General features: G+C 56.1%; 6 protein-coding genes across 6 annotated transcripts; 2 read left to right on the top strand and 4 right to left on the bottom strand.

The window, feature by feature from the left end:
• Positions 1 to 42: 42 nt before the first annotated feature.
• B0T15DRAFT_534456 (carbohydrate-binding module family 1 protein) lies at positions 43 to 1,575 on the top strand. The gene has a single exon (XM_062869441.1). It carries the CDS (start codon positions 394 to 396, stop codon positions 1,342 to 1,344), a length of 951 nt encoding a protein of 316 aa, XP_062721913.1. The 5' UTR covers positions 43 to 393; the 3' UTR covers positions 1,345 to 1,575.
• A 1,153-nt stretch (positions 1,576 to 2,728) lies between these two features.
• B0T15DRAFT_218945 (uncharacterized protein) lies at positions 2,729 to 4,198 on the bottom strand. The gene has a single exon (XM_062862783.1). The coding sequence runs from the start codon at positions 4,103 to 4,105 to the stop codon at positions 2,813 to 2,815; it is 1,293 nt and encodes a 430-aa protein (XP_062721912.1). The 5' UTR covers positions 4,106 to 4,198; the 3' UTR covers positions 2,729 to 2,812.
• Positions 4,199 to 5,341: 1,143 nt separating this feature from the next.
• On the top strand, positions 5,342 to 7,290 carry B0T15DRAFT_485572 (major facilitator superfamily domain-containing protein; the record flags this gene model as incomplete). The annotated part of the gene is made up of 4 exons (XM_062866297.1): positions 5,342 to 5,586; positions 5,750 to 6,412; positions 6,491 to 6,979; positions 7,056 to 7,290. 4 exons carry the CDS (start codon positions 5,342 to 5,344, stop codon positions 7,288 to 7,290), a joined length of 1,632 nt encoding a protein of 543 aa, XP_062721911.1.
• A 76-nt stretch (positions 7,291 to 7,366) lies between these two features.
• Positions 7,367 to 9,560, bottom strand: B0T15DRAFT_218904 (major facilitator superfamily domain-containing protein). The gene is made up of 5 exons (XM_062862782.1): positions 9,381 to 9,560; positions 9,168 to 9,304; positions 8,253 to 9,093; positions 7,624 to 8,176; positions 7,367 to 7,564 (listed from the first exon to the last, which is right to left on the bottom strand). The coding sequence occupies exons 1-5, from the start codon at positions 9,430 to 9,432 to the stop codon at positions 7,489 to 7,491; spliced, it is 1,659 nt and encodes a 552-aa protein (XP_062721910.1). The 5' UTR covers positions 9,433 to 9,560; the 3' UTR covers positions 7,367 to 7,488.
• Positions 9,561 to 9,971: 411 nt separating this feature from the next.
• On the bottom strand, positions 9,972 to 11,659 carry B0T15DRAFT_534451 (uncharacterized protein). Its single transcript, XM_062869440.1, has 2 exons — positions 10,256 to 11,659; positions 9,972 to 10,195 (listed from the first exon to the last, which is right to left on the bottom strand). Exon 1 carries the CDS (start codon positions 11,598 to 11,600, stop codon positions 11,250 to 11,252), a length of 351 nt encoding a protein of 116 aa, XP_062721909.1. The 5' UTR covers positions 11,601 to 11,659; the 3' UTR covers positions 9,972 to 10,195; positions 10,256 to 11,249.
• A 667-nt stretch (positions 11,660 to 12,326) lies between these two features.
• Positions 12,327 to 14,307, bottom strand: B0T15DRAFT_494246 (cytochrome P450; the record flags this gene model as incomplete). The annotated part of the gene is made up of 6 exons (XM_062866999.1): positions 12,327 to 12,671; positions 12,761 to 12,809; positions 12,869 to 13,080; positions 13,135 to 13,186; positions 13,264 to 14,069; positions 14,122 to 14,307. The coding sequence occupies 6 exons, from the start codon at positions 14,305 to 14,307 to the stop codon at positions 12,327 to 12,329; spliced, it is 1,650 nt and encodes a 549-aa protein (XP_062721908.1).
• Between the last annotated feature and the right edge of the window lie 501 nt (positions 14,308 to 14,808).

Genomic DNA, 14,808 nt, shown 5'->3' with positions numbered 1-14,808 from the left:
CTCCAGACTCCAAACCTGTGGTTGCAGTGCATGCTACAGTGTGGTGCGGTGGACCTAGACCAAACCCGGTTTGGATGGGGATGCAGGCCCGTCGCCCCGGTTCGAAGTACCGGCTTTTCCTATCAAGGCCCGGAGCGGCCTTTGCAGCACCCGCGAGCCAAAACCACCAGTTGCCCGATTGAGTACCACGGAGCCTCGCGGCCAAGAGATGGGAGATCCCATCCGATCGATGCAACCTTGGCTGTTGAAGCGGACCGTACCCTCCCCTCATAATAAATAGCCAAGTAGTAGTTTGTGTTTACTTACTCTTTATTCAACTCTACCCTCTACACTTCTCATCTCTCTAGCCTCTGTGTCGTGCTGGGCCAGGCCTGCAGCAAACCATCCGCAGCCATGTTTCGCCAAGCCGCTCTCGTCGCCCTCGCCCTCCCCGTCTCCTTCGCCCAGATCTCCAACGATTTCGAAAGTGGATGGGACCAGACAGCATGGCCCATCTATGCGCCGGACTGCAACCAGGGCGGCAAGGTGAGCCTCGACAGCTCGACCGCACACAGCGGCAAGAACTCCATCCGAGTCGACGGCGCCGGTGGTTACTGCGGGCACGTTTTCTTCGGCACGAATCAAGTTCCCAGCGGTGATCTTTACGTCCGAGCCTACGTGAAAGCGTCCAAGGCCTTCACCGACTCGCACGTAACGTTCATCACGATGCCGGATCCCGCCCAGGGCAGCAACAAGCACCTCCGCATCGGCGGCCAGAGCAAGATCCTGATGTACAACCGCGAGTCGGACGATGCCACCCTGCCGGATCTCTCGCCGCAGGGCATCGCCGCGTCGACCGCCCTCCCCATCGGCAGCTGGCAGTGCTTCGAGTACCACGTCGGCACCGACGGTAGCATCGAGACGTGGCTGAACGGCGAGGCCATCTCCGGCCTGACGGTCAAGCCGGGCGTCACGAATGCCAATGCCGGCCAGTGGCAGCGCAGCTCGATCAAGCCCAAGCCATCGGCTGTTTACTTCGGCTGGGAGTCGTACGGCGGCGACACCAACACGTTCTGGTACGACGATATCGTGGTCAGCTCGGCGCGCGTTGGGTGCTCCGGCACGGGTAGCGGTAGCCCCGGTGGGGGTAGTACCAGCTCAGCGGCCGGTCCTGGCCCGTCGACGACTCTCGTCACTTCGACCACCACCTCCACCAGCCCTGCGCCAGCTACCTCGACCACGGCTAGCGGCTGCGCTGCATCTCAGTGGGCGCAGTGTGGCGGGAATAACTTCTCGGGCTGCACGTCCTGCGCTGCCCCGTACACTTGCAAGTACATCAATGACTGGTATTCCCAGTGCGTGTGACGTGGTGGCCACGGGGGAGGATGCTATCTGTACATAGGTGTTCTGCTTCTTGTCAATACTTGTGCTTGGTCCTGTGGATACTAGTACCATTGGCCACTGAGTGCAGTATCTCCCGTATACATTTAAATGTATGACCGGTTTTGGACATTTCTTTGCCGGAAGTGTCATTTGACTTCGTAAGCATCCTTTACCTAACACTGACCGGGCAAATGCTTCCCTCGGCATGTCGACAATCTAGCTGCAGCCTGCAAACGCAAACGAATGCGAAGAGGCCTGCTCCTCGATGCCTCGTTACGACGGCCGCCTGCGTCTCCTAGCCTCCTCTGCCTCGGGTTGCTGCACCTGCATCAGCTGTCAATTCATCGGGTTCTCTGTTTGTTACAATTGCTGATTGAGCTGTTGGCGTGTAGACAAGTAGCCTGGAATCATCGGAGTGCTGCAGCGACAAACGGTTATCCGACGCATCGTTGGTGTATGACGTGTCCCGGTGGTCGAAAGATTAGGATATCGGAATCTTGGAGCACGGGGAGTCTGTGAACGAGCATGCATAATCCCGGCAAGGGCGTTTATGGTGACAGACATAACTGTTGCAACACCCTCCATAGAACTTAAATGCCTCTGCCTTCATGCCACACATCTTCACTCCTCCCGCATACGTGAGCTACTAAGATCACTAAGATCTCGTCACGCGACGCTATCCCCTGGGTTAGTCAAAACACGACACCTGCCTCTGCGAGCTTACAACTACAAGTCTCTGTTGAAGATGGTGTTGAAGATGGTGTTGGAGATGGTAAGCATCCATTCACCCCATCATCAGCCAAATAAGCCACCACTCACTGAAAAAGTCTCAGGATCAGCCGCTTTCGCACTTGCATCTCACCTCGTTTCCCGAGCGTGCTCCGTCCTGCTTCCGATGTGGAAGGTCCAGCATGCGGCTCACAACCCGGCAGTCGAATCGCAAAGGGAATGCAGGACGACCCTATTACAAGTGCAAGCCTTGCGAAAAGTTTCTCTGTTTTGCAGACTCCCGAGGCAACCACCGGAAAACCCGCCATGCGAGTGCGGCATTCCGAGCAAGGCACAGGTGGCCGGTAGGGAGAAGAAGGTTCCTCGCGGGCTACATTATGTGTGCAAGCGTGGAGAATGCGACTTCTACAAGCCGCGCATGGGCGGCAGCGGGAAGCAGCTTGCGGTGGAGGATGACGATCTTCTAGATATGTTGGCTAAGCTTAATATCGTTTAGGCTCATCTGTGATGCAGTGCATCTAAGTCTTCGGAATAAAGGTACCGACTACGCATAGCTCTGTAGACTTCAAGCTTTCACCAGCACTGAGGCACTAAAATGGGGAGGGGCCCAATGACCATCCGATTGCGGCATTTTAAAGCTTGAGAGGCATGATGGACGACATCTTGCTGTACTGATTCACACGGATGTTACTTATGTATGCACTTGTACATGCACAACGCCCTACCCAGGCACCTTCAGGATGTTATCGACAAAGACCACTTGGCCGGTAGCGATCGACCGATTGGCCGCAATGCCCGTCAATATCGAGGCGGCGCCGTCAATGTGACTTGCAGCCCGCATGTACTCGTCCGAGACCGGCTCGCCGAACAGGTCCTGTAGCAGGACATTGTCACCACCGCCATGCGCACCCCTGCTTGCCTCGATCTCGATCTCCCTCGGCGGCGCGAACAGCGGCCGCAGCAAGATGGTCCTCTTCTCGATGGACCCCTCCAACGACTGGTCCCCGCCAGAATTCACATAGCTGTTCTCGACAACCTCCATCTCCAGCCTGCCACCCGTGCCATTGAAGTTCACCCGGAAGCCCTCCCACGGCGCGTAGGCGGTGAGCGAGTAGGTCATGACCGCGCCATTGCGGTATCGCACCAGGAGATTCATCGTGTCCTCGATGGAAATCCCATCCCCAAACACGCTCTGGTCGCGATAATACCCGTCCTCGTGCTCCGCATCCAGGTACAGCGCCTTCAGCGTCGGAACACTCTCCAGATCCAGAGCAAACGGATCCCTCTTGGCAACCTCGCTGCCCCTTGCTCGGGAGTAGAACTCGGTCACCCCCCTCGACTCTGCGTTCTCCTTCCCGTAGAACTTCAGGTCCGCCTGTGCGTACACCGACAGCGGCCTGGTCTGCAGCCAGAAATTTACCAGGTCAAAATGGTGCGTGCTCTTGTGCACGAGCAAGCCGCCGCTGTTTCGCCTGTCGCGATGCCACCGCCGGAAGTAGTCGGCGCCGTGCGACGTGTTGAGCAGCCACTCGAAGTGCACCGACGTGACAGTGCCGATGGCCCCGGACCGGAGCAGCTCGAACACCCGGGTGTTGTGCGGCGCGTACCGGTAGTTGAAGGTCACGCGCACGGAGCGGTCGGTGCGGGAGACAGCCGAGAAGATGGCCTCGCAGCGGGGGGCGTCGATCGTCATCGGCTTCTCCGTGATCACGTTGCAGCCCAGCTCGAGCGCCCGGATGATGTAGATGTGGTGCGTGCGGTCGATGGTCGTGACGATTACTTCGTCCGGCTGGGTGGTGGAGATCATCTTGTCGAAGTCGGTTGCTGGGAAGGTTGGGACCGCGCCGTGGCCGAGGGCGGTCAGCCGGCTGTTGGCGTAGTCCATGCGTGTCTGGTTCGTGTCGCAAAGGCCGACTATGCATGAAGTGGTGCGGTAGTCGGTGGCGATGGCTGTGTAAAAGAAGCTGGAGCGCCCGCCGGTGCCGACCAGGGCGTAGCGTTTCTTGGTGGCCATAACGACAGTACGGTAGGTACTCAGTCTAGGGCAGAAGGTTTCCCAACTTCTTCAATATGTCAGGCCAACCTCGAGCAATGTATCATCTCCAAATCCAGGAGCTCAAACTGGAAAAGGATGTAATCGAGCATGGCGCGGTGGCCCACTGATTGTCTGTGACTGAGACGGTACTAATAGTGATACCGCATGTCTGGTTGCTCTTTGCTCTCGGCCGAAGATGTCCCACCAACCGAGACTCAGGCTGAATGTCGCAGAGATCTACCCATGGGCACAGGTGCGGGGGAGGAGAGCGGGAGGAGATCAACTGAACTCCTCTGTCCTGATAAAATTGTATTGTGCATCCATCAGGCTCCCCACCAGGGAGTCTAACGAGAGTTGAGCGGCCCAGATGGAATAAAAGAAGATATAGAAAAACAGACAAGACGAGACGAAGAGAACAACGCAGAACTGAAAGGAGAAGATATAAAATGAGACCTAGAAGGATCGAGAAAACGAAGAATATGAAGACTAGGTGATGATAAAGAAAAATGTGGGGGTAAGAGGAAAGAGATAGAGAAGAAAGATGGGGCTTCAGTCAAATGAATTCGACGTATGCTGTACGGTCTTTTTGGCCTCAGGGAGCCGGGGGTATGGGGTAGCTTATCCGGCGGAGGGTAACCTTACTGCAGCCCAAGGGTGCATTACAATGTACTGGAACTAAATGGCAGACTAATGAAGCCACCGGTGAACTCCCTGGGTCGTGAGAGTCGATCACGTCTGGGGATAGCTAGGAGCTGCTTCCGAAACGCGCCCTCGCATACAGCCTGAATTAATCCCCCAATCAGCCCACACGCCGTGAGAGCAAGCGACTGGCAAACATGCCTCGCACTGGAATGTCGGCGGGATCATGACTGACATCAAAAGCCTAGGACCGGGAAGTACAGAATGGCAGCTCTTGGCCGTCGAAACTGTCGTGTCACCAACCACTCCCGAGTCCTACTGCTGCCGGCAGTCAAGATGTGGCACACTTTCGGCGTAAACGATGGCGATCGGTATGTTGCTGACCCGGTTGCCGGCTGCTGTCCATGCACATGGCAATGCTGGCTTGTTTTGAAGGTCATTAAGAAGATAATATCCGAGGAGATCTACTCCAGTCGTGTTGGTTTTCAGCCAGTTGCCTCAGCTTGATGCGTCATCTGGGCACTGCTCATTGCTAGATCCAAAGGGCTCTCACTGCCCCAAAGAAACATGAGCACGATGACTGGATCTCAACCCCAACAGGGAGGAGACGACATCACGCCCGCTCCCCTCCCAAACCACAATGGCGTCCCAAAGAGCGAACGCCGCGACAAGGCTACCGACTTCTTGGAGACGCATAGTGCCGGCAACACCTCCTTCACCTACGAGGAGGAGCGAGCGGTTTTGAGACGCATTGACATGCGTATCCTGCCGCTCCTCCTCGGTGCCTACTTCTTCCAGCAGCTGGACAAGAGCTCTCTGAGGTTGCGTACCTATTCACCCTGCCTTACCTTACTTTATCGCTCCACACTCCATCTCACAGATCCATCCATCATCCCACATCCATCCAAGCATTTTCCATTTCAGCGATTCATCAACCCACTACTACTAGTAGTAGTACTACTCTAACAAAGAAAATGAAATCAGCTACGTCTCCATCTTCGGGCTCACAACCGACGCCAATCTAGTCGGCAAGCAATACTCCTGGCTCGGCTCGATCCTGTACCTAGCGCAACTCGTCATGCAGCCGGTGGCGGCATTCGTCCTGGTCAAGCTGCCGACGGGCAAGGTGATCGCGGCGGCCATCTTCCTGTGGGGCGCGTCGCTGGCGGCCATGTCGGCGTGCGCGTCGTTCGGGTCGCTCATGGCGCTGCGCTTCCTGCTGGGCTCGTTCGAGGCCGTCATCGCGCCGAGCTGTGTCGCGGCGACGCAGATGTGGTGGCGCCGCGGCGAGCAGACGCTGCGCACGGCCTACTGGAACGCCATGAACGGGCTGACGCAGATCGTCGGCAGCTTGTTTACGTACGGCCTAGGGCATATTGACAGCAGTCGGGTGCTGTTCAAGTATCAGATTATTTTCTTGTTCTGCGGGTTGTTGACGGTGTGTTACGCGGTCGTGGTGCTCGTGCTCATGCCGGATTCGCCGATGGAGGCGAAGTACCTCGGAGAGAGGCAGAAGGTCATTGCGGTGGAGCGGCTCAGGGCGAACCAGATGGGTGTGGCGAGTAGGGAGTGGCGGTGGGATCATGTGTGGGAGACGCTGTGGGATCTGAAGACGTGGTGTTGGTTTCTCGCCATCCTTTCAATCTCGTATGTGCTCCCCGTATTGTTTCAGATTTGTTGGTTTGATATCAGTATGATGGATGGATGCTGACACGGCGTATGTAGAATTGCCAGCGGCGGCATCAGCACGTTTGGCAGCCTCATCGTCCGGGACTTCGGCTACACCAACTTCAACGCGATCCTCTTCAACATCCCCTTCGGCGCCATCCAATTCTTCGCCATCATCGGGTCCGCCTGGGCGGCAACGCACTGGCAGAGGAAGGGCCTGACCATCACGGCCATCAGCGTCCTGCCCATCGTTGGGACGATCATCATGCTCACTGTTCCTCGGACGGGCAACAACAAGGGCGTTTTGCTGTTCGGATACTATCTGGTATCTTGCATGGCGGCCATCACGCCCATGATCTACGCGTGGCAAGCCCAGAACACGGGCGGCGACACCAAGAAGAAATGCACCTCGGCCGTTGTGTTCATTGGGATGTGCGCAGGAAACGTCGTTGGGCCGCTGCTCTTCGATGAGAGGCAGGCTCCCTTGTACCGGCCGGGACTGATCTCCAACCTCGTCATGTTCGCTTTTGTTGGCGGCATCTCAGCGTAAGTACTACTAGTAGTAATATCTTACCCATGCACACTTTGAAGGCACGGCTGATTCAAGCTTCGGCGCTCACAGTCTGACCCCGATCTACCTCATGTACCTCAACTGTCGGCACGCCAAGCGCCGGGAAGAGCTCGGCAAGAACGCGGCTATGATCGATGAGTCTATGATGGGCAATAAGATGGAGCACAGCAAAGCAGTCGAGATCGAGGACGGGGGTGGCCATGGATGGATGAAGACGCTCGAGGAGGATAATGCGCTACGGGATATGACCGACCTGTCGAACGAGGACTTTATCTACGTGTACTAAATTTAAAGAGGCGGCGCCGCGAGGAACATCAAGTCAACAAAGGCCATAGGGGCTGGATGGTGAAGAGGGGATCATGACAGACACCCCCCCACAGCTCATTGCTCAGTGCATATACTACTAGGAGCACTACTGTTCTAACAAACCCACAGGCAAACCATAAACCTCCTTTCGGCCTCCGTAGCCCCGGGTTGCCGTCCTTTAGTCCTTATCGTTCATGAACCGCTGCAGCCACTCGTTGCGGCCTGTAAAGCTGCGGCACTTCTTGCCAAAAATCCTACAAAAGAGTCGTCAGCATTAACTTCGAAGTCACTCTCTCATTGGATCAGGACCCACCACAGCGGAATCGTCAGCAGCGAGACAAACACAAACAGCCCGCCGAGGATGGAGAAGACGATCAGCGGCCCCTGCTGCTCCAGCCACGAGTTCACAAAGTAGGTCAGGCCGAATGTGAGCAGGTTCCTAGCATTGATGGCCACAAACGCCTCCTCGTTGTGCTCCTTGTAGCTGTCGATGACGTAGCCGAACACGCAGGTGGCCGAGAACACCAGGCTCATGTTGGCGAGGCCGAAGCACAGCACGGGGCCGGCCCAGTGGGTCTGGTACTCGACGGTGGCGCCGAAGCCGAAGAAGCCGACGACGCCGAGGACGAGAGAGACCACCATCAGCGGCAGCCGGAACTCGGGCTCGTAGATGCCCCGGTTCTTCTTGGTGAGGTAGACGCAGATCCAGTCGTTAAGCGGACCCGAGACCAGCTCGCCGATGATGGTCATGATGAAGGGCGAGAGACTGATGAGGCCCGTCTGGCTGACGGTAAAGTTGTACGGCGGGCCGACGAAGATGACGCCGTTGACGACCGAGAAGACGACGATCCAGGTGATGACGGTGCCTGCAGACAATTAGCCACCGAACGTTTATGTCAGAGGGGACAGGCAGGTAAGGTCAGGTATGTTTGTTTTGCTCACCGTAGACCAGGAATCCCCAAAACACGGCCGGGTAGAAGAACATGACGCACGGTCGGACGAACGGCTTCCAGCCGGGTGCTTTCGAGTAGCGACCGGTCCAAACCCGGAGCGATTGCCAGTACGTGTGCTTCTTGGGGACCGTCGGCGCCACAGTCGACGCCTCCTCCTTGTGGCTGGTGTCGCTCATATCATTCTTCTCCAGCTTCACGTGGCGGACGCTGCCCGCCTCCTCCTTGTCGCTAGCCGAGGAAGCAACCACCACCACCGTGTTCCTCCGGTACGCCGTCTCGGGGACCAGGAAGAACACGGCCATCATCAGGACGCCAAAGAAAATGGCACACACGCCAAACGTCCACCGATACCCATCCTTCTCAATGATATATCCAGCGACCAGCGCACCACCACTGATGCCCGTCAAGAGGAACAAATTCCAAATCGCAATCCTGGTAGCTCTCTCGTGGGTGAAATACAGATCCCCGATCGTGCACTGCACGAGAACCTCGTAGGGCGCCATGCCAATGCCCGCGACGATGCGGCTGCCCAAGAACGAGCCATACTCCTTGGTCACGGCGCTCCAGACGCTGGTCGCAAACATGATGACGATGGCGGCCAAGTACACGGGCCGGCGGCCGATGATCTTGGCCAGCGGGTTGGTGATGAACAGGCCCAGGCCGATGGTCAGGATCAGCCAGGCCGTCGACTGCGCGAGCACGTCGATCGTGATGTCCAGGTCGCGCGCGATGTCGACAAAGCCCGGGGACAGCATCGGCCCGTAGGCGCCGACCACTGCTGCGGAGAGGCCGACGATGAAGAGGATTAGCTCTTTCTTCCATTGCGGCCACTGGGGGATATTGATTTAGTGGTCAGTTACTATTGGCCGTATTTTAGTAATGTATATGGGGGTGGTTGACTAACGTTCAGCGGGTCGTTGGGATCGTCGGACGGCTGGGGGACGAGGATGACGTCCTTGAAACGCCCTGTGCCGTGCTTGAGCTGCTCGCGGGGTATGTCGGCATACTCTGGTGGCAGGTCGTCCTGGTCGGACATGAAAGCTGAAGGGCCATTTTGTCAGCGGATGTAGTTCTGGCTGCCGTGCGACAGTAAATGGGGAAGGAGCTGCTTTATTACCCGTGCCAGGCACGATTTCCATCTTCTTGCAGTCCAGGATTCCGAACGGCATTTTGGCGACTATAGTACCTGAACCAGGTACCGAAGAGAAAAAAGATAAGCAAAGGGAAAAGGAAAAATCTCTGGAACTTCAGTTGGCACTGATCGTCGTGGAGGTGTGTGCTTGTTTATTTATGCACACCCTTGGCATCCGCCGGGAATCATCTTCAAGCTGCGTGAGGAGAAGGCCGGGAATTGAGATTGGGGTCCAGAACCGGAACGCGGGAAACACAAGCTGCGCACGCTAGTGCAGGTTACGCAATGCTACGCTATGCATATTGGGGTAGTAGCTTCAATGCAGCGGTTTGACTTTCCAGATGGCTGGCGGAGATGGTTTTCCAATCCTTCCCATGCTCATAACCTCACACACCGCAATGGTTCTCTGCAATATCCGGGGTAAGACTAGGGTGCCGCTTTCCGGTGCGGAGCACACCGCAGGCTTGAACTGCATGCCGAGATCCTGTAGCGTGGGAGGCTAGGCCTTTTCAGAGAATGGTTTCCTTCAACCCTATCGTGATAGGGTGTTCATGGAGTCTGGGTAAGGATGCCCGTAGCGAGAAAGCGGATCCCCTGTAACAACCGTGACTCCTTCATCCCTCAGCTAAGTCCTGATCAAGCTGGAAGTGGTTGCGAGGCGCCGCATGCTGTAAAAGAAGAAGCCATCTTGCTGGCTGGTATCAGACACGGGGTCTTTGAGCCCAGATTTGTCGCATGTGGCGTGGCAGCTGGGATTCGGTTCTCGGCATTCCATCAGCTACACACGTTGATGTTGCAGTGTATGGCCCTTTTATTTCTTTTCTTCGAATAGCCAGTGATTCTGACCGACTGACCGCCAGGAACGAGACCAACTCTACCCCAGATTTTAATCGGCTAGGTTCGGACGCCAAAGGAACTGATGGGAACCGCGACAGGATGTGGAGTTCCCGAAACCGCAGGTCCACTTCCCCATGGGGTAATCTTGAGGCCTCCACTGCGAACGAGCCTCGATGGGCGTCGGTGGGGTCACTATGACCATGAATAATACTATATATATCCCGAACAATCATCGGATCCTGACCCAGAAGATTCTGCTGAAAATATTTCAAATCTTTTCTGTTTTGGAAGGCTGAGCAGGTGCACCTTGTTATGGCCAGGCACGGGTGCCAGCATCATAATTGACGATGCGCGATGCCTTCCCGTCTTGTATCTGCTCGGATATGCATTAGGGGCATTGGAACATCTGTGAAGATGGGAAAGAAAGGCTCTTGGTTATTTGTGTTGTGTTGTTTTGTTTTTCTTTAAGGAACTGAACCCAAAATGTTTGCCTCCAACTTCTCCTGACGAGCCACCCTTCAAAAAAAGAAGCACCTTATCGCTCGCGGCAGACAAGCGAAGTATAGTACCAAATGTTCCACAACAACCCCAGCCACATTACCCCTGCTTCCATGAGAACCTTCTGTCAATTCATGTGAATACCTCTATTCGAAGTACGAGAGAGAGAGAGCTCCTAGCAAGATAAGTGTGAGAAGAATAAGGTCAAAAACAGTGCACGAAGATGGTACAGGGAACTTGCACTCACAGGAAATTGTGGTTTTCCCAGTGGCCAGCCAGAACGGTAGCCGACTTGGAGTTGCTTGTCCTTAATTCGCTAGGCTGTATTTATAGATGACGATGTTGGGCAGAGGAGTGTCGAGCAAGATCATGAACTCATGGACGAAGGAGTACGAATGGGACTTTACTGGGATCGTCCGACTTGGAGTTTCTGAGTACCCGAGTCAACAGCTTGAAATGGGTTGGTATCCTCGGCAACAGGGATGTCCGAGTATCAGGCACGAAAGGCCCTCGCCGCAGTCATACGGTGACGGTAGCCGTAGCCGTAGCCGCATGTACTGTTACGGTGGCCACTTCGAGACTTGTTGAAGTGACGATGGCGGTGGTACCGGTGTGTAGTACTGTTGCAACCACGGTAACGACTTGGACCGAAACGGACGTAGAGGTTGCACTAGTAGTAGTAGCTGACGTAGAAGTCGCACTAGTCGCCGTTGATGCGGGCGTATCGGATGCAGAACTTGCAGCGGACGCAACAGGCATCAGCGACGGCGAGGCGTGCACCCACATAACGGTAGTGACTACTAGCAGGCTGATACCCACCAGGGCAAGTAAACAGAGGACTAATGCCCGTCGCCTGGCGTTTGGCTCCATGGGGGCACTGAGGAGCAAATCCACGAGTTTCTTGTGTCTCAGGTAGACTGCCCAGTAAGGTTGATAGAGAAGTTGGAATCGTTGGGCTGGTGGCGCTGCCGGAGGGAGTGGCAAAGACAAGCTATAAATGCTCATCCAGTGGCAGAATCTTAAGCGGTCCGATCTAATGTATTGTAACACCTTTTCAGACTGACTCCAGTCAGCTGAGTGACGGTGTGGCACGAGTGCAGCCTGCGTGGCAGAGGACAATTAACATGGGCAGCCATCCTTCTCAACAATCTCAGTTGCCTCTCTGTCTGCATCTCCATCCCAAAACAGAAGACCTCGCTGAAATGCGAGACCGCCAGGGTGCGCCGTACACACAAAAGATATCATGTGGACTTGCGAGGATGCATGACCAATCATCTATGCGTCGCCTGTGCCCACCATTTCCATCCTCCTTGCTCAAAAACGCCACCATCCCCTGTTCCTCCCACACATCACGCCACAAGCGTGGCAGCACAATACCAATGAAGTACCACATCACTGCCCTTGCGACAGGTCTAAGTATTCCCCTAATGGTATTAGACCCTTATACAGACCAGAAGGTTATAGAACTGCACGCCACAGACAGACTTCCAACAGGAATGCAGAACCCCTATTCCACTCCAGTCTTTCATCCATCTTTCAAATCCTCACACTGACACGGCAGCTACCTTCCATAACTCTCTCCCCCCCTTCCCACCCTCAAGCCACGTACTCCCTCTCCCTAACAGTCATGGGCATCCCGCCGGCCGGCACGGGCACAAAATCCATGACCTGATAGGCCTGCTCGCCCATGAGCGGCAGGGTCGGGCTGCCCTCGGGGTAGGCCAGGGCAAAGTCGAAGCGGCGGCAGAGCACGACCAGCGCCAGCTTGATCTCGATCAGCGCCAGGCCCTGGCCGATGCAGCTGCGCGGGCCCTTCTCGAAGGCGCGCCACGCGCCGGGCGGGATGGTACCCGGCGGCGCGAGGAAGCGGTCGGGCTTGAAGGCATTGGGTTCCGGGAACAGATTCGGGTCGCGGCCGAAGCAGGTGTGCACGACCCAGAGCTATACATTATATACACCAGGAGGGAGGGGTTAGTTGAGTGGCGAGGGAGGAAGCGGAAGGGAATATCTGAGGTTTGGGGGGTGCTTACCGCGTGGCCTTTTGTTGGGTATATCTTACCGTCGAAAGTTATTGTGTGGCTGCAGACTGTGTGAGAAGAGTGATACTTTGGAAATGGGAAGTTAAAATGCGCGCTTACTTGTCTCCCGCCTTGCGGATTGTGGAAGCTGGGCTGTAGAGTCGCAGAACCTCCTTGACGACGGCTGTGGTCAGGGGCAGCTCGTGCAGTTTGGTTGGGTTTTCTTCCAGGATCTTGATCGTCCCCTCGCGCGACGGGCTAATTAGTTCGTCATGTTCCGCCCGGACCCGGGCGAGGATGTCTGGGTGTTTCGCTAGTTCCAGCAGGCAGTACTACGACGAGATGGTTAGCGTAGCAGGTTTATAGGGAGCAGAAGTACGGCTTACTGCGATGGTACCGGCCGTGGTATCATGACCTGCGATAAGCATGCCCTTGGTACTGTGGTTTTGTAAGCGGCGCTCGTTCCTCTAGGGAAGAAAAAGAAGGAAAGGGAAAAAAGGAGGAGTAAAGCTCACTTGTGAACACACTGCTCCAAAAACAACTTATCCAACCTCTCTCCCTTATTCGGCCTCTTCTCCTCATCATACTTCTTCAAAAACAAATCGATCCCCGCCTCCGTCTCAGGCGCCTGGTACGTGCCGGCCTCCCAGCGTTTCTTGATCTCCTCCGCCAACAGGTTATCGAGCTTCCGCGAGTGCCAGCGCAGGCCCGGCAGCTTGACGTACTTCTCCCAGAAATTGAGCCCCTCCCAGGTGAACTTCATGGCGGCGCGGAACTCGCGCACGATGGGGTGGAACTCGGTCTCGTCCTGCGCGGCGAGCCGCACGTCGAGCATCAGGTCGCCTATCACGTCGATGGTCATGGAGATGAGCCGGCCCAGGATGGGGAACGGCTCGCCTGCGGCGGCGAGCCTGGCGGTGATCTCCTCGAAGACGAGCATGTGGTGCAGCATGCGCGGCACCCGCTGGAGCAGGTAGGTGGTCGAGAAGCCCGGCGTGAGGGTCGAGCGGAGGTGCTTCCACTCGGGCCCGTTGCTCCAGAAGACCGAGTGCCGGCCGACCAGCTCGCCCATGACGTCCTGCACGACCGAGTGGCGCGGGAGGTTCTCGGCGTTGGTGAGCTGCGTGGCCACGGCTGGGTCGGTGATGATGATCATGGGCGCGAAGATGGGATACCAGTCCAGGTAGAAGACGGGAGGGAGCTTGTACCGCTGCTGGATGGCGAGGATGATGGCGTGCGGGTGCACTCTCTTCGGCAGGGAGCGCACCGTCTGCCGGAAGAGAGCCAGGTGGCCGAACCACCAGGAGTGTGGCGGTTTGGGCTGGTCCCGTGTTAGCTAGGTGCTCATCTCTCGCCGGTGCTGATGGGCTTACCAGGTCATTGTAGAACCTGCGATGCCGCGTGACAGACCACGCTGCCCAGGTAACAAGACAGACAAACAGTATAAGCCGGGTGGTTGTTGTCAGCGACTGCACATATTGGAGGAGCGTTATTTGCTGTGTCTGCGTCACAACAGTGGTGTTGTTTCCTCTGGATAGGGTATGGATAAGGTCTTCCATGTTGTTAGCTCCGTCCAGTGTGTAGTTTGGCGCAGGAGGAGGACTCACGGGACCGTCGTCACTGAGATTTATCGGAGGGCTCAGAGTCTCAGACGAGTTCGCCAGAAGCTCCGGATATGCGGCTATCCATCACGGAGCATGGTCAGCCCCCTATACTGTACTTAGTCGGATTACTGCGAATGCCAAGGTATGGGATTTCTGCACGTCAGCTTGGTGTCACATTGAAGGATGGCAGATACCATGTACGGTAGCTCCGCAGAGAGGCGCTTCAATAACGCGACATGGAATGCTCTGTTTGCACCCCTTGGGGCCTTGCTATAGATACGCCTTACAAGTGGAGTTGACGGACGAGAACATTTCCAGGTTTCCCATGGTTCCTTCGCCAGGGCTGACTGCAGGGCGATTTCTACCGCTTATTATCTCCAAAGGATGCTGCTGGCGGAGCCGCGGAGTCATGCATGTTGTCAGCAATGCAGGCAATCCCAAGATTCCAAAGCGAGC

Source organism: Chaetomium strumarium, assembly GCF_033439665.1.
Source record: "Chaetomium strumarium strain CBS 333.67 chromosome Unknown B0T15scaffold_4, whole genome shotgun sequence".
Classification (NCBI taxonomy): Eukaryota; Fungi; Ascomycota; class Sordariomycetes; order Sordariales; family Chaetomiaceae; genus Chaetomium; species Chaetomium strumarium.
Note: the sequence above shows the minus strand (reverse complement) of the source record. Positions and strands in the feature narration are given on the sequence as shown.

Bases quoted from the DNA above. Each gene is read 5' to 3' on its own strand.
- B0T15DRAFT_534456 (XM_062869441.1), top strand. From the start codon at position 394: ATGTTTCGCCAAGCCGCTCTCGTCGCCCTCGCCCTCCCCGTCTCCTTC.
- B0T15DRAFT_218945 (XM_062862783.1), bottom strand. From the start codon at position 4,105: ATGGCCACCAAGAAACGCTACGCCCTGGTCGGCACCGGCGGGCGCTCC.
- B0T15DRAFT_218904 (XM_062862782.1), bottom strand. From the start codon at position 9,432: ATGCCGTTCGGAATCCTGGACTGCAAGAAGATGGAAATCGTGCCTGGC. The intron at 9,305-9,380 runs GTAATAAAGCAG...ATGGCCCTTCAG, and splicing joins GGAAATCGTGCCTGGCACGG to CTTTCATGTCCGACCAGGAC. The intron at 8,177-8,252 runs GTGAGCAAAACA...AATTGTCTGCAG, and splicing joins TTGGGGATTCCTGGTCTACG to GCACCGTCATCACCTGGATC.
- B0T15DRAFT_534451 (XM_062869440.1), bottom strand. From the start codon at position 11,600: ATGGAGCCAAACGCCAGGCGACGGGCATTAGTCCTCTGTTTACTTGCC.